The sequence below is a fragment of the Falco peregrinus genome, chromosome 5 (assembly GCF_023634155.1).
Source record: "Falco peregrinus isolate bFalPer1 chromosome 5, bFalPer1.pri, whole genome shotgun sequence".
NCBI lineage: Eukaryota > Metazoa > Chordata > Aves > Falconiformes > Falconidae > Falco > Falco peregrinus.
In genome coordinates this window covers 31,203,594-31,225,812 of record NC_073725.1, presented here as the reverse complement: position 1 = coordinate 31,225,812, position 22,219 = coordinate 31,203,594, and the positions used below count along the sequence as shown (strand labels likewise).

Sequence of the window (22,219 nt, the reverse complement as noted above, 5' to 3'; positions counted from 1 at the left end):
ATCTGTCCCATGTTTCCTGCTACTGAGGAAGAGAAGCATCAAGCTGAAGAGGCAATGGCACCTATAAAGAGTCCAAACAAGATGGAATGTATTAAGGCAGACAGCCTAAAGGCTTGTAGGACCTGGGAAGGGGAGCACTTTCCTTGAGCAGAGATGCCTTAGCATCTAATTCTTTTCCTATGACAGTATCTATATTCTTTATGAACTTCAACAGTCTCATTAGCAATTTCTAATGTACACAATACATAGTATAGCAGGGGCTTTGAGAAAATTCAAAAGCTTTTTTCAGACAGTAGGTAATTGAAGAGAAGCCTTATAAAGTTGACGAGTTTTGACTCACAAGCTTAGCCATCCAAGTAATTTGTATGAAGTTTAAAGTGAGAGACTTAAATCACAGTGAAGATGTTTCCTATGTTGTCTTTAGATGAGAGACTCCCTTGCAGACTTAGAAAACACTAAAATAATAGAATTACAGATTATTTTATACCGTGCAGATTCACAAAAAAATTTAATATAATTTCTAGATGTTATTATGGCATTTTTATCTAGTCACACCTATCTGGGGACATGGGCATAAATCGCCAAATGTTGCCAGTCATCAATAAAGCTCACGTCTCAAACTCATGTTAAAGTGTTGGGCTTTTTAGCATAGTCATAGACTCACTATGTAACATATGAGAGATTTTATATGAATATTTTATATGAATATTATGCTGTATATGTTCTGTTACAGGCTACATCTTCCATTTTGCATGGCTATATGGAGCCAGTAGGTCCTACGATAAAATTTGGGATCAGTTAAAGCTGCTGCTTTAACATACACACTGCTTAAACAGACTCCAAACTCTGCTCTGGGTGTGCAGAATTGCCAGCATATTCTGACCTTGACCATGCCTTTGTTCACCCTTCATTTTCCTCCTTTCTGATCTTTCTGATCAACCCTTTAGGAACCTTTTAATGTGTTGTGCAAAACTGCAAGCGTGACAGTTTAGCTTTGCAAGATCTTTGTAACAAGAAAAAAACCCCAAGCTTCTCTCTAAAATCTCTGGGTTAGATTTCATTTTATTTGTCATCTTTTATGAACAAATTACGAAATATACTTCATTCACAAATTGGAAATATTTACAATTTCTTTACAACAAGGCATTGTTGAGGTTTTGATTTATGGCATTCTTAGAGCATTCTGTCTTTCAAAACAAAGACATTGGTGGTGTTTTCAGCACACTGTTAATTTACACTCTGTGAAATGGGAACCTTTGGAAGAGCAATTTGCACTCTCTTTTGAAACGATCTACTGGGAAAACTGAGGCTGGATGCATCTGCAACGTGTGGAGGGGGACTGTGCAAATGCATTGCTGGTACCATGCCACATGATCTGAAGCCATCATATTACACCAGATACTGATAAGTGGGGAGGTGAGAAAGATTCCCCTGAGCCATCCTTCCTCTGCCCTCTTCTCTTCTCTTTAGGAATCCTGTGACCAGGTTAAATGTGGTCTGGGTTAATTATTTTTTTCTGGTTTTTGAGTCTTCATGAGAAGAAGAGTCTTGCAAAGTCTATTTCAAATACTATCACAATTCTGAAAAGTTATTCAGACAAAAAAAAAAAAACCCAAACCAAAACCAAACCCAAACAAAAGAGAATAGCCAGGAAGTGAATAAATATTATATATCCGCAAAATGTTTATGAGACAAATTTTGAACATGTTTCTAAAAGGGAAATGCAACTGTGCTGTTCTGCAGTTGTGATATTTGAGCCATAAAAGCTAAGATAGTTCCATTTTCTCAGCTCCTTGGAGTCTTTTTTTTTTTTTTCTGAAGAAAATTCTAAAACCACTTTTTCCCATGGAACTTTTAAAAATCTCTTAATATACACTTCCATTATAAATCAGATGTGGGCCACCATTGCTTAGGTTGTCTGTCATTTCCTGGAACAAGAACAGAAAACACAGATTAAAATTACAATTATTTTATGGTGTTCAAAATTCAGTTAGCTAAGGTTGTAATAAAAAAATCAACAAACTCTAAATTTCAAACATTCAGAAAAACATTACATTTTTTTATTTAGCTTGATAAATCTCACTGTAAAAAAAAAAAACCAACAAAAAACCAAAAAAGAAATCACGTTTCTTCCTACATAAATTAAGTACATTTGAAAGCTCATAGACTCATTGGTACTGATTGAACTGACATTACTCTCAGACCACATATACAGCATCGATGGCATCCATGCAAGTTTTGTGACGTTGTCCTTTGAAAGTGCATCAACTCAAGCTTGTGTGCTAATCCACAAAGGAACAAGTTGGTAATTAATTCTTTGTTTCCATTCAGACCTTTTTCTGTGCTGACATGCTACAAACAGATGCCATTGGATGCTAGCTGGGATAGACATTTGGGGAGTAGGTCTAGATCCAAACAGGATCATGGGGTTTTGATTGCTTGCCTTGGGATGCAGGTTTTTTTTGGTTTTCCCTTAGTATGCCAGACTAAAAATTTTAGCAGTTCAGCAATTGCTATTCAAGTGGCAGGTGAGTCATCCTGGAGTAAGCTGACCTGATCATGAGTCAGAATCCTAAGGCACCTAAACCAAATTATGTTTGGAGTTAGATTTTCTAACTCAAACTGCAATTCAGACGATACCTACTTAGCAGCTGTCTAAGCCCAGAGATGGCTACATTAATTAAGCAATTCCCTGAACTTCAAGGCTGCAAAGTCACATAGGGTTTATGCTCAGAACTGCCCTGTTCTGAACCTTCCTAGGCCTATTTCATACCAAATAGAATCCAGATGCACAAATTAAGGGATCTGCTGCTTAAGTCCCGTGACAAGTCCCAGAGAACATCCAATTATGCCAAGAGAAATGGGCACACATAAAAATGCAGTTTGGGCTGTTCTTAAAATTGAGGTAGATGAGGTGGAGGTGCTACTGTTGGTCTAGTTCTAAACTATTTGCATAAGAACCAGAAAGTCTCTGCATGGAAAGATTAAATTCACCTCTTCTACCTCGTAGGTACACTTGGAGAAAATGTGGAAGAAAAGGGATTTGTTTGTCCCCCTTCTTGTGGAAGTTTCTGTGAAAAGCAAGATTCATTGGGTTAAACAGAGAGAGGGAGAAAGACAGAAAGAGTGAGCCTGACTGTAGCATAGTAGCTGAGATTCTTGGTAAAGAGAAGAAAATTCTGGGACCTGGTCTTTTTGGCTAGTCTGACTTTTTAATTCTCTTCTTTCAATCCACAATATTTGATTTATAAATAGTTTTGGAGGCAGGGACCAGAACTCAAGAGTTTAACAAAAGTGGAAGCACTGGTGCCTCCTCTGTCAGGTGTTACCGGCTACACTTTAAAGCAGATCACAAAACTTAATTGTTCCTTGCAGTTTTTGGAAGAAAGAATGTCCCGTTTCTCTCCACAAAGTAAGCATAAGGGCATTAAACCAAGTAGCCTTGTCAACTAATACTCCTGAATCAAACGTAAATAAGACAAAATAAGGTGTGTAAACTTACTGGATTTTGAGCATTTTCTACCATCCAGCTGTCCATTTGGCAGGTGGTGGTGGGTGTTTTTGTATGGAGCCTTATTCTCCCCATATACTGAAGAGGAAGCTGCGTGCCTGACACTGGGATCTGGATCCCAGTTTAGGGGCTGTCTGCTCTGAAACAAGTCTCTACATTTTGCTTATTTGTAGTTGCCTAAACACTGTGTTGGATCTACGCTGAAGATATCGGTCAGCTAGGAAAGGGACCAAGAATACCAAAGCCATTTAATATTAACTATCAGTCAGCCATAAGTTGATAGTAATGATCTGTCAGAATGCTACTCATCAGTGAGTGGGAGTTTCCTTTTGTCAGCTTTCTTACTTGAATCCTCTGCAAACAACAGCTATTAGAATATCATCATAATTGCGGACAATATTGAAAACCATTTATTTTCCCCAATATTTCTTTTCTTCAAAAATAAAAGTATTAATAAATTAAAAAATGTTGCTGAATTCAAGAAATGAAGGAGCACACAGATTAGAAGCAGAGTGAGTCAATGGTGGCAACATCCAAATAGGAGCATTTGGATGTCTATAACTAGGGTGAATATTTTAAATACTCAACTTACTTCCAGATTGCAGCGTTCGCCACGTAGAATTATGTCACTACCTGGAAGCACGGTTCCTGACTCAGAGTGACATCACAGCATCAGCCAACTTCGATTAGCTGAAACTGTGACTTCCTCTTAGAGGTGGCCCTTCCTGAAGTGACATAAGAACATGGTAGCTCCCTAGTGTTCAGCGTACCTTGGAGGTAACTCTGGTGTCGGGGGAACCACCGGGCAGCTGGGCAGGTCGGTTATTTCAATACCCCTCAATCTCTAATATAAATATAACAATTATACAATAAATATAGCACAAACAAATGCACATGCAGTACATGTCTATATTACTGTATATCAGTATAAATTACAAAATAGTCTTATATATAAAACACTTTAAAGCTATTTTCTAGATCAGGGCCTAATTTAATGTAAATTTTTAAATAGCCTTTTATTTTTTAGGGGCATGCCTTGAGCTAATGTGTGCTCAAACCTGCCAGCAGCAGGCAGTCCACAGGCTGTAGGTCTAAGAAGTCCCAGATCAGACCATCTACACATGCAGACCTGATTCAGCAACACACATGCAGGAAGCCCACCACCTGGGGGGCACATCCCACATTCACTGAGTGTGCAATAGGGTTGCACTGCACATGCATCGTGGCCCTTCACCCAAGATAAGTGTGCACCTGGCAGTGCTCACTGCTAAGTGTCTAAAAGCTCAGTAGGTCAACAGGCCGGGAAGGAAGGCAATGAAGTAGTGCTATACATGGTCATCTTGAACCCAAATTGATAGAGTTGGCAGGTGTTTGAATTTTGAAAAGTTTTTCTTCCTAGGCCATTTCTTTTTATTTTCCCTCTCTCTTTTCCTCTCAAATGAGCTTTATCTTTGTCCTTGTTGAGGCAAGAGCTTCTTTGAAAGGCAAGATCTAACCTACCATCTGCAAGACCATGGTCGTTCTTACATAGCACACATAGCTCACATAGCTTACAAAGCTCATCAGATTTCTGCTTAATTTTAAAATGAGAGGGGAAAACGTATCTCTTCTTTTGATATTATCACCCTGCTTTATGTTACAGTTGTAACCTGTACTATTTAACTTTATAAAACATCTTTCAAACATCTTCTAAGGTGAATTCATTCTGCATTTTTACTTGGACTTTCACATTGGTTAAGAAACCAAAGAACAGTGACAAGTAATTTTAACTTAATGGACAATTAACTGCTATGTCTTGTTTTGTCAGGGAATCCAAAAACACCCTACAGCCTGAGTGAATTAATCCTCACCCTTCTGTTCAGAGGTCTCAGTAGATATGATGTAGACTGTTGAATTTCAGCGTAATGCAAACTTGCACGTGGAGGCTTAGATGGGAAGTCCACTTGGCTTTTGTCCTTTTGTCTACTAATTTCTCAAATGAAAGGCATTGAATACAGTGTCCAAACATAAAGACAGTGTCAATGAACATTTTACTCCTTAAATATTAATCAGATCTGTAAACCCAGGGAGCTGATTTTAAGAATTCTATTCAATTTATTCTTTTGGCCTTACATGCTCAACTTCAGGAGCTTAAGTGTCAGTATGTAAGCACAGACCCAGACACCTTGGTAAGCTCCCTTTTAACGGAGAAAGGCAGTAAATGCTCAGTGCTGCTGCAAATCAGACCAGTTTCATTTAGGTGTCTAAATATGCCCTTAGGTGCTTAGGTTTAGTCATCTAGGTTTGTGAACTGTGGCTTTTGTGTTTAAATTACCTACTTTATAAGCTGAGTACTTGGGAGACGAAATTGATTAAATCCTGGAAGCATGCAATGATGTGGTTACAGAAAGCATTCTGTACTTTTTCACAGTACAATACATGATAATCCATATTAATAAGGCTTCCAATTATTTATGAAGTGCCTATATTTAGCAGCTAAGCCCTTGAATAGCTATACAATGGAATTATGTTGAAAATGGATGTACTTCATTGAAATGGATGTACTGCAAATACACAGTACCTAAAAATAGCTCCATATAATGCAACATAATAAAGCTTGCACAGAATAGCAGCATTTCATTTCCCAGAAGGTCTTTCTCATATAAAACTGAAACTGAATACATCTCTTGCCAATTGTAAATGTTAACACACACAGTAGCATTTTAGGAGAAGCAGAACAAATAAGGGAGGACACACAACTCACTTTTTCTGCCATTTCATGGGAGTGATGCAGTGAATGTTCTCTTTCTGAAAACATTCGCCTTTGTTCATAGCTGGCTAGCCGACAAGTGAGCCATGAAGAAAGGGTGCAACCACCGATTCCAATGCATGCAAGAGACATGGAGGCAAGGTGCAAAGAATAGAGAGCAGACGACTTCTTTGTCAGAGCACGAAGAAATTGAAAATTTAAGATTCCTCCAATTAGTCCACAGATGCAACAGGCAGAAAAAAGAATCATCTGTCAGGAAAGACAAAAGAGGTTATGTCACAGTAACATTGTTCAAAGACAGATTCATTCATATAAAAAGTGAGACTAAATGTAATTCAATGCTTCGATAGCATCATGGACAGCACAGACATTCATTTTAAACTCCCTCAGTTCCCACAGAGCTCCAAGGGAATACAATACCTTTTGTGTACAAGAGTTGAGATTGATGTTACGTGTAAGATAAAGTTGGGTAAGATGAGCTGGTCATGTTAAAAGCTAGTCAGTGCAAGGACTACTAGGGCACAAATCTGTTTTCCAGCATTTCATTCAAAACAGTAACATCAGAATGTGTCATAATTTTCTGTCGTGCAGTTTCTCACCACTCTTCAGTGGTGACTGAGTATTCAGAGTGACTCTCTTGCTTTGCGTGCCCTCTGACTCTGCCTCCTGTTCAATTCCAATTTGCTCGGTCAGACAGCAGTCTGGAGGCTTTCTATAGCTTTTGTGGGGACTTAGATGTGTTCAAGGTGAATGTGCTGGACAAAGAAGCAAGAGAAATAACAAATCTGTGATGCAACTCTACAGCAGGTCAGTGTGGTGACTCCGTTTTTGTTTGTTGTTTTTAAGTTTGCTCCTATATTTCTGGGAAGTTTAGCAGAATGTGAAACAGGCTGCAATTAGACATGTTTAAAGACCTCCTACTACTTTAAACACAAAGATGCCACCCTGGTTCAAGATGTCCTTGAGCTACAAATGACTCGAGGGCAAAAGACCTTATTATGGAGACACTGCTAAACTGTTGTCTTATTTACTTCCCTTGATACTGCTGGCCTGTCAGATGTTGATCTAAGATGGGCCTTTGATGTTACTTAACATGGCTTTGTACATGTACTTATGTACTGTGGTAGGAGGAGTTTATGGAGCCTTACAGACTACTTCTGTACACAACTGGGGTGAGAATTTAATCAGGAATGTGGCATTCAGGCTGTATGCTGCAGTCCACTGGGAAGTGACTATTCCATGAGACCACAAGAACAGAAAGCTTTTAGAAACTGGTTATGGTCCACATGTTTTAAGAACTGTCATTGTAACAGGGTTTAATATAAATCATTGATATTCAAAAATAATCTGAGAGAGATCTTGATTCCTGTCATGCTTATACTGGTTCTACATGACTTCCATCTGTATAAGGCAGAATAATCAAGCTGACAGAAAATTAAGACAGACATTATCACTTACAATAGGATCATGTATTAAACATAAATTGTGACTTGAGTAGTAATAGCACCATTCTGCTGCAGTCAGAAAAATTACTGTACTTCTGATTCTTAGAAGAGACAGAAAACATCGGCCATCACTTTAAAACAGGCTTATACATGATTCTGATTGCAAAAAGAACTTATTAAAAGTGAAAAGCTATGATATTGAGAATCAGACTTGGTCAGCAGCCTCATCAAGGCATCAGCCCAATGTTTGTTTTTGAAGGATAGAAGATACAATCCAGTGATTGGAGAACTTTTTATTGACTTGGAATAAATTTGTGTCAAGAGGGCTTCCATCCAAGCGGGACAAATAGGGATGTATGGCTTAAATAGGCATGTCCTAAACAGGCCATTTCAGAATTGCCTTGTTTTGCATGATTAACCCAAAGTGCTTATTGCATTTTTAGACTGCTGACTTGCAATTTTTCCTGACTTTTTATCAGAAACACTTAGACACAGAAAGCCCTCAGTAAGGAGTTCAAGTTAGGTAAGCATGCCTTTCAAATACTTATATATCGTATATGCAGTGGAGAAACTTACAACAAGTCCAGATTTTTTTTTGGCGCACAATATTCCACATATGCCACAAAGCAGAAACTGCAAAGAAAAGAAAAAAATCAACAACCAATTATTTCATCATTTAACGTCTCAAGTTTACATCCTGCTGTGTTGCTGTAGTGATGACCTCAACAGTATGTTAGGCAATGGTTACAGTTGTCAGCATTTTTATCACAAACCTTATGTTTCAGGAAGTTATAACTCAACCATAAACACACTTATCTAAGAATAAGAAAATGGAATGAGAAGTGAGACTGAGGATGATTACTCATTAAAAAAAAAAATCCTACTTTTAAGCTGCTTGGGTAAACAAAACAAAAAAAAAACAACCCCACAGTGTTGCAAACAGAAGATGCCTTTTTAATTGGTTCCCCCCCCCCCCCCAAAAAAAAAAAAAAAGTTTAGCAAGATTGTAGTCGCTAATCCAAATAATCTACTTTCAAGCACAGCTGAGGTACTTACTGCCCTGATTCTACCATGTGAAACACTGAGGGTCCAGACATGGATATTTGTCCTCAAGACAGTGGAACTCTGGGCAAGAATGCAATTCAGTCACCTGCATAGGTGCAGGTGTAAATTTGAATATATCTGTTGGTGTGGCTACACTGACCATGCAGGAAAACCGGTTCCAGGTTCTAGATAGCCCACTTGGCAGGAGGTAACATGAAGGTATCTGTACTTTTTCATGGAGTTCCCTTTCACAAACTGATCTACTAATTGTTCCATCAAGCATTAGACAAAAACTAACAAAACCAGAAACAAACCTACCAACCGATATGAATAGATGTTAATGCTTTTCAGTGACCTGTCTCAAAGACCGATGATGCTCTCTGATGTCTCAGTTTCCTCCAACAAAAAAGTTTAATGAGGAAAACAGTGAATAGTCCCTGATGGAGCAGTTGTGGTAGGCACTGCAGTAGTTGTATGAAAGCAATAAGGCCTTCTTCAGGTGTTTGTAATACTGTCAAAAGATTTCTTCGATAGCTCATAAACTCCTTTATTAAGAAAACTGTGCTACTTATTTTCAGTAAAGCTAACCTTACACCCCTATGGGGAAGTAATTTTATACCTTTAAAACTGTTTTTTTCCACATCCTTTTTGCACTGAGATGGTATATCTAGCAAAAGGTTCTGTTTGACCTTGATTTAAATTACAGAACAGAGCTAGCTTTTACATAAGAAATGGAAAAAATATTTAAGCAGCTTCTATACAGCATTCAGAGCCCGTGTAATATATTGCAGGTATCTCTCATTTATCCTCCAAAATTTTGCAGCTTCAGTATCTCAGTTGAGGAGGTGACTAGTTTATCTCCCTCCAGCTAGAGTAGTTCATGCATATAGCTAACCATCTGCCTTGAGATGTATTTTTACTCTGAGTTAGTCCATGAATCAGTTCCCCACAATGAATATGGTTCAATTTTGTATATTATTTACATCAACACTAAGCATGGGATGTGGATTTAATGCCAATCTGATTATGGAGAGGACTGGGTCATGTGGACCATGGTGCTGAATGGCTCAGGACAGTCCAGGACGTACAGCTGGTAATTGCTGCTAGAGATCATCCATTGGAATAAAAATCCAAAAAAATGATGGGTAGGGCTCCCCCTGCCCCTTTCCCACAGTCAGAGGAGATTTCAGCTCAGAACTATCATATCTGCCTAGTAATTTTTCGCTCAGGCTTTCTGTGAAGTTTTGGAGTTTCACTCCCAGTCCTGTCATTGCAGATTACCTTCAACTGAAGGCATGCTTCAGATTTTCACATGTAGTATTTTGTATTTCTCAACATTAATGCATAAACCTAAAAAAAAAATATATTTTTGAAGACATTGCTGTAATTAAGTTCTATTCAGTCAGACTTGATGAAGCAGATTAATAATATAATTTCTCTCTGAAATGATTGAATAGGATTGAAAGGAAAATTCTGTATGAAGAACTTATGAGTTCTAGAGAGCTTACAGAAAGGATCTGGAAGATACCATCAAAGATCATTTCAACTTGTAACAAGTGTATGTTAACTAATTAAAAAAGCGAAATGTTTGATACTTTACCTTCAAAACTGAAAGAACAGGTCACCCATTTTTTTCAAGAATGCTCTAATTCTGCTCCTGTTAGAGTCAGTGGATTTTTTACTACTGATTTCAATTGAAGAAGGCTTTCTATTTCCATTGTACAGTTTTTGCTAACCAGAAGGGAATGCAATGAACAAGTTATAGTAGCCTTGCATATCACCAAAGGAACAACAAGCAAATTACAGATTCACTCAGCGTTAGAACCCACCAGTTCAGGCAGTTCTGCTGTTCCTTACTATTTTTCAAGGACAGGACACACGCCCTTCCAAACCACCTTTACACAGTGCCATATACATATATATTACCTAAGGTATTAACCAATTGAAATCCAAATAATAGTGAATGAGCTAATCTGCAAACCCTAAGGTCCTGCCTTCTCAAGAACAAGGGGTGACTACTGTATTCCATAGTTGTTGAAGTATCTGAGGGACTACCTTGAGTAAAGGTCTGGATTCAGGAGTACTTATAAGTTAATTTGCTGATGATACTAAACAAGGAGGAGCTGTGGACTCCCTTGAGGGTAGAAGGCCTTACAGAGAGATCAGGTAGACTAGAATACTGGGCAATCACCAACCATATGAAATCTAACAAGACCATGTGCCAGATTCTGTGCCTAGGATGGGGTAGTCCTGGTTATATGTAAATACTGGGGGGCAAGAGGCTGGAGAGCAGTCTCATGGAAAGAGATCTGGGGGTCTGACTTGATGGCAAGTTGAATATGAGCCAACAGTGTGCCCTGGCAGCCAAAAGGGCCAACCATGTCCTGGGGTGCATCCAGTACAGCATAGCCAGATGGTTGAGGGAGGTGATTGTCCCACTCTGCACTGCACTGGTGCAGCCCCACCTCAAGTACTGTGTGCAGTTTTGGTCGCCTCAATAGAAGAAGGACATCAAATGATTAGAGTGTGTCCAGAGGAAGGCAACCAAAATTGTGAAAGGTCCCGATGGCAAGACTTATAAGGAGCAGCTGAGGTCACTTGGTTTCTTCATCTTGGAGAAGACACGGCTGAGGAGTGACCTCATCACAGTTTATAACTTCCTCAAGGAAGGCAGTGGAGGGGGAGGTGCTGATGTCCTCTCTCTGGTGACCAGTGACAGGACACAAGGAAACAAAATGAAGCTGCACCAGGGGAAGTTCAGGTTGGACATTAGGAAAAGGTTCTTCACTGAGAATATGGTCAGTCACTGGAACAGGCTCCTCAGGGAAGTGTTCATGGCACCAAGCCTGTCAGAGTTCAAGGGGTGTCTGGACAATGCTTTTAGTCATCTGGTTTAGTTTTAGGTAGTCCTGCCAGGAGCAGGGAGTTGGACTCAATAATCCTTAAGGTTCCCTTCCTGCTGGACATATTCTATGATTCTGTGATAATATTTTATTGTGTCATGGTCTGTATGCATGCTCTGTATGTATTTTCTCTCACCGTACATCTACAATATTTATACATATACACAAGGAATAAGGTGTCCTGTAGTTAAAGAACTCAACAGAGAACCAACTGAAATTATTCTATTCTATTCTAACTCAGAGGAGTTGGGTGTGAGCTTGAGAAGGTCGTGCCAAAGTTTTATAATCCATATGACTACAAGAAAAGCAAGCTGTGAAACTGAATGCAGCAGTATGCCTGAACATGTTAAAAACCTGGAAAGAAAAGCACTTGGGCAGTAGCAAAGGATTAATACTGGTTGGAGTTTTTTGGATGGCAGTGTGTTACATTCACAGAGAAAAGGTTTTCCCGAAAAAACAGTATGGTTATTTATTTATGACAGCGGTCTTTTTGCTATTAAAACCAATGGATGAATTTTAGCCAGAGTGTCAGGCAATTTAATGTCATGCAAAGCTTTGAAAATTATGAGAAAAGTCTTCCACTCTCTTCTGAGTCTGCAGAGAATTCTAATTCACTGGAAGCAATGGAAACCTGCTTTAGAGAGAGCATGTTAGCAGTACCTGGGGCTCAGGAATTCTGCTCATGACAAGTTGCTTTAGCCAGGCTTCTCAATGTGGAGACCTCTAGAAAGGTTAGGAAGTCAGTGAGACATTATGTGATTCACTCTGATCATTGTTTTTTGATAGAATAGGTAGGCACTTGGGAATATTTTTTTGGAAGCTACAATAATTTCCTGTAAAAATTTGGAAGTCTCAGTGTTGTGATCAGCAATAGTGAAAAGTACATGGGAGAAACTATACTAGCTCTTTGTACCAGCAAAAGGATGTGAATACAAATGATACTCAAAAGGAATTTCCTGTGTTTGTTCCTGTTTGTCTTTTAATTTTGAATGCTTCTATTTTGTAGTACAGCTAACTGGAATAAAGCCATTGAGGGCTCTGTTGTCTTGCCACTTTCTGTCTGTTCTTAGCTATACTGAAAGACATCATCTTCATGTCAATATGTTGTACCAGTTAAACTTGACTTGTACTGTTGAGCTACCCGGGACTGCAGTTTACCCATGACTAACTAATACTGCCATGGTGAGGACTTGCTCCTTTCTACTTCATCATTGATTATCTTCAGTCAGTTTTTGCCAACCTCTTGGACTCTAAATATAGTTACATTTTCTACCTATGTCAAACCTGCAGTAAGTTAAAGCAAACACACTTATGCTGAGAATACAGTAAATCAGGAGTGGAAATGAAATATATCACTGAAGATAAGTTCCTTGTAAAGAATGATCAATTGTTGAAGTGTTCACAACTCACACCAAGAATAAGGCTGAAACTTTTAATGAAGGATGAGCTAAGTTAATAAGCCCTCCAAAATGCCCTGGGAGCCAGAGAAGGGCCTTCAGCCGGCACTTGTTGAAACAGATGTTTTACTGTTGGACTTTTGTTCTAATTATTCATCAGAAAAATCATAAAATGCTAAAAGATCCAAAATCTCACTTAAAAACCTACAGAGACCAGTATTTGCAACCAATTCCCATTGCTTCTGGGGTTACTTTTGGTTGCAGACTTATTCATATTCTCCTATGACACATGATGTTTCATGTCAAGACTAGCAGAGGAGACAGGAATTGAACATGTCATCCGATAATAGATAGGAGAAGAACCACTTTTGGATGATTGGTAAAAAATCCAAAGAAAGATACTACAAAGCACAAAAGCTATGTAGAGACTCTGGGCTGTGAGTGCCTCAGTCCCTCTTTCAGTGGAGATTTGCTGGAGACCTAGCAGGGGCAGAATCCCTCTGGACAGCACTACTGTGATTGCAAGGTGATGCAGTGGTGTCCATTTGTCTGTGGAGTCTTTGCCACTCACACTGCAGCTGTGCCTGCTTATGTTCAATGCGCATATTTGAAAATCTGTCTTTTGGTCTGTTGAACTCAGGAATAAAGAACCAAAGACCTCCCAGAAAAGGATAATGTTTATTTTGAGCCTGGTTTAATTTACTTTTTATTAAATATGGGCTTGAAATAAAACCTCAGATCAAAACACCCAGAAATTTCAGTAAGGAGGTTGAAATCTCAATTTAGATTCAAGATCTGTGGTTTGGATCCATCCCTATTTCATATTTTCTGGAACAAAAGACTTGGCCTCTTTCACTTTCTCCTGGAAAAAGTGGGCTTTCTTACTGGTAGCCTGAAAAAAAGATTCAGTTTTAGTTATATCTGCGGAGAGCTGAAGATGTGTTATTTTCCATCATGCAGAAGAAAATGAACTATTTTTATTTTATATATTGAAGGTAAGAAATCTTTCTTCTGTTTGGAGGAGGCAAATCAATGGTGAGTGCAATTCCCCTGAGAAAATGAAAAATGTTTGCAGAAAATCTTTCTGGACAGAGGCTGAAGAAAATAATAGAGAAAACCTGTTGAATATAAGCACTGTTTGATCCCTAGTCATTGTTCATGACAAAGAAGCAGCCCAAACTGCGTATACTCTGTGGAAAGCCCTCCAGTGTTCTGTGTCATCCATACACATCTGATGAAATAGCAGAAGGGAAATTATTCCAAATTTGAATATTACACAGTGAAAATGCAAGCATATCATATCTATTCAAATAATCCTCTACTTGGAAGACTAAACCATCAAGATGAAATTAATAGCTTCACTTCTATCTACTCTTGTCAGGTGGTAAACCAGAAAAGTCTGTGTTTTACACTAAAAGTGCATAAACATGTGACTCCATGAGAATACCCAGGAATCTGAAATTAGTAATGTCTAAAAAGGACCATCCTATTGGATAAACTCATTGCTTCAACTCCATCCAAGTGAGAAAAAGCTGAAATCTCTAATGGATGAACTGAGCAGAGATGGTATCTGTAATTGTAACTCCTCCTCAAAGCAGTATTTCAGGACAAGGATTAAGTTTTCTCAGTGCAGGTGCAGAGGGCACAGAATCCATTCATGAAAACAAAGACATCCAACTAGAGAAAAATGACAACAGGCAAAAAGAGCGAGCCTAGGTAGTAGGTTTGCCTGTTACCCCCACAGAGAAACACAATAATCTTTGCAAAAGGGGGATGGAAACTTCTAATGATGGTGCTGTTCCATGCAAGGGGTTGTGGGGACAGGAATGTCTAGCTGGCTGCAAGTCACTCTGACCCAGAACTAGAAGCAACAGCATTGCCACAGCCCAACCCTGTGTCCCACCAAATCTCTCATGCGGGGGGACGGGGGGACAGGGACGGACTCTGCTATTTGAAGTGAGACAGCATTAAAACATGTCTAATCTGAGTGAACACCTTGACCTGGCAGTGTGCTGTTTGGCCATTTCAGCTCAGGTGGTGCTACAATTCCCACTGACTGAAGTAGTTTAAATTCCATCCCAGTCCCTGTGATCATTGTTTCCGTTCATCTGGTTCTAGGCCTGCAGGAACACTTTCAAAATGGGGAATAGTGTTTAGAAACACTCAAGGATATTTAGAAGTGAGTCTCTGAACCTGAAAATCTGCCTGCCATCAGTGAGTCAAAAAACCTCTGGTCATCTGGAAAAACACTCAGAGTCTCAGCACAAAATAAAATATCTATTTACCTGTTTAGGACCTATCAGAATAACAAATAGTAAATAATTCTTTTTGTTGTTTTGTATCAAGTATTCAGTTTAGAATATGACTGCTTTCATCTCAAAAAGTAATAAAGATTATTCCCTGCAGGCGAACTAAAGTCTTATCTCTGCTAAACATTTAAGTGTATGCTTAAGTCAGTCTATGTTCAACAGATCCTCTTAAATATATACCAGGAACTACAAGTCCCCTTTGGACAGACCATCTTCCAGATTGGTTTATGCTTCTGGAGTGTCTGAATGATAAAGAAAACCTACTGAAAGACTTTTCAGCTGGAGTGAATTGTTCTGGTTCCATGCAAGGCCAGAAGCTCCCACACCTGGTACAACCTCCCTCATCTACAGGTACAGAACTCTCTGCACCTTCCACTGAGCTTACTGTGATTCCTTTCATCAGGAGCAGGAGCCAGCCAGAAATACGGTCAGTTTGATGAAAATGCAATGCACATGTTAAAATAAAGTAGGATAACATCTGCATTTTGTCTTCATGCTAAACAATAATGCTATTTTTTTAGTGTTCTTTTGGGGGGGAAAGAAAAAGAAAAAAAGAATAGTTTGATTGTTCTTTCCAAAGGAAACTTGGCAGCAGTAATAAGTAGATGCAAAATTCAGTGTTTTAAAATTTTAGGCCACCAACAGTCTAAAATGATGTTCTTGCTCGCGGAGAGTTCCATACTGACTGGCCCATTTTCTTTTCCTTCACATCCTGGGTAAAAAAAAAGTAATTGAAATGAAATATTTCAAGTGCCAACTTGGAGCAAATTTCTGTAGTCAAACTATAAATGCAGAGTTTTAATGGGAAGGCAGACTTCTACTGTGCTGAAATCACAAATCATGGAAACAATAACTCTGCCCCTGCAGACAGACAAACTGACCAACATCCAGGGAATGCATAACTCTCAAATACATTTAGGTATTTGTCTTTATAAGGGAAGAAACTATTACTGTTTAGGGGCATAGCCATAAGTGAATCATCAGGTATCTCTCTTGCATATGAAGATAGATGGCATATTTGACTATTTGGCTTTTGTCTTTCATTCTTTCTCTCTGTGAGAGAAATCTCATTTATAGCAAGAATTTATTCACCGCTATAGAATAAATGGGAATTAAAGCCACATACATATGTGTGTATAAATATATAGTCACTACTCATAGTGATAGTGATGCAACCATTATATTTTAAATATAGATAAGAAAGTATGTGATCATTTAAAAAACATCTGTGAATACTTTTTAAATTAGTATTTTCTGGGTGTTTTTTTCTTTGTGCAAAAGCCTTTGTTATGGATACGGTCATTCTTGCTATGTTAGTGTTAGTGGTTCAGCATGCTCCTTCGTTTGATCATTTCTATAGTATGTCATATAATTGAATTGGAATTGTGGATTTCAGAAATATACCTCAATTTCTGGAAAAAAGAAATCTGGGAGATGCTGAATACAGCCTGTGGAGTAGATGATACCAATACAATCATAACAAACAGAAAGAAAATCCAGAAATCAACAACACATTCAACCTGAAGTTATATAGCAATGTTTTTCTGGTGTTTGTTTTTGTTTGGTTTTGTTGTTTGGGTTTTTTTGCAATTTAGGAGCTGTGGCCTGTTTTTAAAAGAACAGATTGGATATGATGTAAAATAAACTGGATATTTGTTTCCACATGCTCCAGATAATTTGAGAAGTCAGTCACACCTTCAGTTGTCTTCTTTCAGCTACTTTTTAAAAAACTCTTTCTATCTTAATCCAGCTCAACTCCAATGAGAACAATGAACTGAGAAGCTGTTTTCCCATTTCTGTGCATTTTTGATGTAGACATTGTCTAGGCTTTCCATTTCTTCATTCTTGTCTACTCCACTTTCCCTGACCTGTTTATACATAATGAAGAGCACGCAATGATCTGAACACTTCAGCCCATGCTTAACTTCATTTGTCTCTTTAATCCTGTGGGTGGGATTCACATGCTTAAAGTTAGGTACGTTGGTAAATTATCTGGCTGAATGGAGATAGTGAACAATAAGAACAATTCTTTTAAGAAGAAGCTAATGTGTGTCAAATGCAAAGCATTATAGGGAGGCAGGTATAGGATATAGAATGTGCATGATTTTAAGATGCCCAAATTTTAGGAATTCAGGTTAAGGTTTCCATGGTGATGCTGTCTTCATCTACTTCCTTATGAACTTGGGCCTCTGCTGAGTTCCACTCATGTAAAAGGATAGAACAGGGTCAAAAGTTTTCAGCATATTTCCAGGTAAATCACAATAGGAGACATGACACACTGTTCAACTTAACTCTAGTGTTTTGCAACCTAAGATTTCAAGTATTAGTTTTTCCTTTAATGTCCCTTTTCTTTTCCTTAATGTTAATTTCTGAAAGGAAAACCTTGATTCAGGAGTGTGAGTTGGAAAAAGCATAGTTTATGCAATACATATTATTTAATTATTTGATTATTTAATACAGGCAACCTGAGTTCAGTGTCAGATCCAGTGAGCTGAAAGGTGTCTTATGCCATTTCTGCAGCAGGACAATTCTGAGGACTGTGCAAACAAACCTTCCTCCAGTTGTTTTAATTTGGAACTAGTTACCCATGGCCCTAAGCACCCCTGGAGAACAGTAGATCTCTGGCCCCTTTCTTGTCCTGTCTCACTTGTTAGTCTTCTAGTAAGAAGAACACAACCTAACAGACATTTTCAGCTGCTGGAGCAGTACAAATAAGGCGTCATAATGGTGAAAATTTAGACCATAGATCTTTAGTTCAAGGCAAAGTAAGCTTTTATAACTGTGTCACCCCACTCTGTGTACTGCTGTGATTTCTTATTTCCTTTACTACAGGAAGCACAAACTGCTTGCTTTCACTTTAGTTTCTCTATGGCCTCTCTGCCTACCCAACCTGCAGTTGTTTGCTCCGTTCCTAGCAGCTGATGCCTGCATCTGCTGGCTCTGGTTGCGGGCATCCTTCACCCACCTGTTACATTTTCAAACAAGTCCCTTTGGGTTCCCTTCCATGCTTTGCACTCACACATGGGGAGAATTTCCTATAAACATCTGAAAAAATTCTTCTTTGTCCTCTCTCGTATTCCTATCTAAAAATCTAGCTATGAACAGCTTGAAATCAGCCAGACTGCTGGTGTGTTAATGCAACCACCTGTTATACCAATCAATTTTGGTTTGCTGTTTCTTTATACTCCCTTACATCCTTTTATCCTACATCTATCTCTTGCTTTGATTATAAGGTCCTTGGAGCCAGCATCTAATGTAATAGGATCTTAATTTTTGGCTGGTACAAACTCTGGGGTAACAGAAACCATCAAAATGAATGAGGCAGTTGTGCAGGAAATTTGCATCGTCATGAAATGGTATCAGCTGTGACAGCGTCACAAAATGCAATCGCTGCATAAAATACTGATCTCATTGACTGGTCAGAACTCTTTGACTTCAGTAAAACCCGGGATATTGCGTCCTGTCATTAACCTTCAGATAAGCAGATATTTTTGTGTAATCTTTTTTATTCATCAGCAGTGTTCAGAAACCTCCTTCTTTGAAGTGGTTTTGATAATATTATTACATATTGGCCACTGTCTTATCTTATCTGGTCTTCATTCTCATTTCTCACCTACCTGTTCTGCAGTGCAGAATTATGTGTGCGTTTTTATACTGCCGAAAATATTTATGACTGTTGTCAACAATTAGTAACTATTGTCAGTGAGAATGTTACATGAAGCACTTTGTCAGAATTAACCTATAAATTACAGGAGGTTACACTGATGAATAACCAAGAATGTTTTGCATTTGTCATCTTATCTCAAGCAAAGCAAACAATCCTTTTAGAAATACTGCTGTACAATCCCAGCTGGCCAAAACCAGCTTTGTAGTTCAGAAATGCCCACTCATGTTTAGGATGAGTATTCAGTATTTCCTTCTCCTTGTTTTGTAAATATAAATAACCATTTGGAGGAAAATTCATCCTCAAAACATGCGTCTCTCAAACTGAAAAAAAATAAGAAACGTTTCTGAGAAGTGAGAAATGCTCTGTGATATGAACATGCTGCTTCTTTTAACCCATTATTGGTGTTTGGTTTATTTGGTCATTTTACAAGCAGCTCAGCATGCCCAAATCATGAGAACATATCTTTCCTTTTCCTTCCCATTTCCTCTGTATCTTCTTCCTCCAAAAGCTCAGAGCTCAGCTGACATGCCCTTGACATTATATTAAAGCACCTTTTGAGAGTCTTATCATAAGAGACAGGACTGCTCATTTTTAAAAGCAAAACTCACAGTCAATTTAAAGACAGTAAAGCTTATGGCCCACGTTCCACTGGAGGCATTGGGCTTTCCCAGGTGTGAGGTGGGTTCACAGAAAGTTCAATCGTTCACAGCAAAATTGAATAATGAAAAGAAGTGAGAAAGAGGTGTCCCGCCAACACACACATACACCTCTCGCCCCCGCACCTCCCCCCTTGCCCCACGAGTATGCGGACTGTACCCCATGCACATCGGAAATGGACCCGGCAAGGCTCCCGGCGCAGCATGCACACGCGGAAGGGAAGGGAAGGGAAGGGAAGGGAAGGGAAGGGAAGGGAAGGGAAGGGAAGGGAAGGGAAGGGAAGGGAAGGGAAGGGAAGGGAAGGGAAGGGAAGGGAAGGGAAGGGAAGGGAAGGGAAGGGAAGGGAAGGGAAGGGAAGGGAAGGGAAGGGAAGGGAAGGGAAGGGAAGGGAAGGGAAGGGAATGCCTTCGCACGGTCTGATCATCACCATAAAGAGTTAAAGAGAGAGTGAAATGGCTAACGTACACACACCCCGCTCCATACCGGAGAAGAGTCTCCCAGCTGAGGTTTATGCTCTGTGAGGACCAGGCTGAAACTGACCGCCCCCACGGCCACGCTGGACACCCCTAACCCTATCTCCAGCACGGAGAGCACCAGGAGGCTCCCGATGATCTGGCTGCTGGTGCACATCCTCCCTCGGTCATCCTTCCTTCCCGATCAGCCGGGGAAACCGCGCATCCTCCTTCTCCTCCGGCGCTCCCGCGGCCTTAAGTCGCCCCCAAACTTTTCTTCCTCGGCCGGCAGCCGGGGCGGAGCGGCGCATCCGCGGCCGGCGGGCGCTGCCGGGGGGCGGCGGGGCGGCCCCGGCGCACCGGGCCCCGCAAAGCGCCGCGCAGCGCCGCGCCGGCAGCGAGCGCGGCCCCGGCGCCGCGGAGCTCTCCAAGGTGCCGGCCCGGCGGCGGGGACGGGCCGCGGTGCCGCGCCGCGCTCCTCAGGGGCTGCGCCTCCGCCGGAAAAGTCGACCTCGTCTGGTCGCCTCCTGCGCTCTCATTGAAATGACCTCACTGGGATTTTTCTCTCTCCCCCCCCACCCCCCCTCCCTTTATTTCTCTCCCCCCGTCTCTCCCTGGGTTGGGGTGGGGGGGGAGAGGAGTGTGGCGAGCCCACCCCGGCTATCTTTATGTATGAATCTAGACCCAATGCCGGGGCGAGGCGCCACGCAGCCCCGCCCTGGGGCACACGGCACCGCACCTTCCCGGCCCGCCCCCGCCCGGCCCGGCCCGGCCCCGGCCCGCACACCGCCTCCGGCCCGCGCCCGGGCGGCTGGCGGCGGGGCGCGGGGAGCGCCGCTCTCCGGCTGCGGGCTGCCGCTCCGCCACCCTTCCCGCGAAGGTGGCCCCCTCGGGGGGTGCGCAGGAGCCCCCCCGCCCCCAGGTGCTGCCGCGAGCATGCAGGAGGAAGTCCGTCTGCCTCTTGTGTGAGTAAAAGGGCTGGAGCCAGTCTCACCGCTGCAAAACTCTCTGGTTCCTTCCAAAACACCGTTGCCAAAATAGGCAACTGCTGTAGCCATCCTCGTCACTCTGACAACGGCCAGGAGGGTGGCAGTCCTAAAGCAAATGAGCCGCAAAGAGAAACGTAATGAGAGACCCAGAGCTGCGACCTGAGCCGTGCCGGGTGGCTTGGTACCAGCCTTTATTCCCGAGGCACAGATACAGGGAATGCTTCGCCACTCTAACTGCAGTTTTAGAACATGGGTGTGCTGCACAACACAAAAACACTCAACCTAGTACCTTGGCTTTCCCAAATATCCATCACCAACCTTTGGACATCTACCTTAACAGCGGGGCAAAAGCACTACTTAATTACATCCCCAAAATCTAGATCATGATACAAAAACATCAGCATCCTGGGGGATTTAGCTAGTTTTCTCTATATACGTGCTATTTTTTTCTTCCAAACAAAGCATATGTGGAAATTTCCCTTGTATGCAAAAATCTAGAATTCTTAATATTCTTTAAACATCTAGAAATCCTATGCTCAGGCATCAGGATCCAGAAGGGCAGTCTAGACTTATCCATTATTTTGATGGTACAATTTGGAAGCAAGAGCATCTGATTAGTAAGGTCCTGATTGAAATTATTTCTTTGAGCTCCAAAACCTGTGTCTTGTTGAGAAGACAGCAATTGGACTGCTGTCATGTGCACTTGCTAAAGTGCAAGAGAACAAGCCATGTGTAGGTATTATCACTTGAGAAGATCCACCATTAGAGGCCAGAGTTTAGTTCTCATTTATAGAAAGCTTGCATGCTTAATTGCTGTGAGTGAAGTTAGACTGGTGTCAAAGTCTGGCCCCATAAGCTGTTTATGTTCTTCTGGTATCCGAGAGTGAGAGAAAGGGGTCCTAAGAAAGGATCTTAATGCTTTCTAGCTTAAAATTTTAACTGTTTCATATTTTCACACACTTTTGCCAGTTCACAGAAGCAGAATGTGTGACTGTAGAGGAAAGCTGTGTTATAGTTAAAGTTGAATTAGCCCCTTTCCATCTCCGATGTTTTAAATGATACCTGACATCTCTTATCATTAAAAATCAAGGCACAG

At 40.6% G+C, this 22,219-nt stretch overlaps 1 protein-coding gene across 5 annotated transcripts; it reads right to left on the bottom strand.

Annotated features, from left to right (window-relative positions):
- Positions 1–1,050: 1,050 nt before the first annotated feature.
- TMEM196 (transmembrane protein 196) lies at positions 1,051–20,798 on the bottom strand. 5 transcript variants are annotated; one of them, XM_027784138.2, is made up of 5 exons: positions 20,148–20,798; positions 8,282–8,338; positions 6,255–6,509; positions 4,282–4,355; positions 1,051–1,928 (listed from the first exon to the last, which is right to left on the bottom strand). In XM_027784138.2, the coding sequence occupies exons 1-5, from the start codon at positions 20,310–20,312 to the stop codon at positions 1,922–1,924; spliced, it is 558 nt and encodes a 185-aa protein (XP_027639939.1). In that variant the 5' UTR covers positions 20,313–20,798; the 3' UTR covers positions 1,051–1,921. The 5 variants fall into 5 exon arrangements, with proteins under 5 accessions (XP_027639939.1, XP_005235696.1, XP_027639940.1 ...); XM_005235639.3 differs by having other exon boundaries at positions 20,154–20,798; XM_027784139.2 differs by having other exon boundaries at positions 20,166–20,798.
- Positions 20,799–22,219: the final 1,421 nt, after the last annotated feature.

Coding starts and splice junctions, on each gene's coding strand:
- TMEM196 (XM_027784138.2), bottom strand. CDS start 20,312: ATGTGCACCAGCAGCCAGATCATCGGGAGCCTCCTGGTGCTCTCCGTG. Junction 8,339..20,147: donor CGGTATGGAGCGGGGTGTGT/GTACGTTAGCCA, acceptor TTTTCTTTGCAG/TTTCTGCTTTGTGGCATATG. Junction 4,356..6,254: donor CCCATGAAATGGCAGAAAAA/GTGAGTTGTGTG, acceptor TATTTATATTAG/AGATTGAGGGGTATTGAAAT.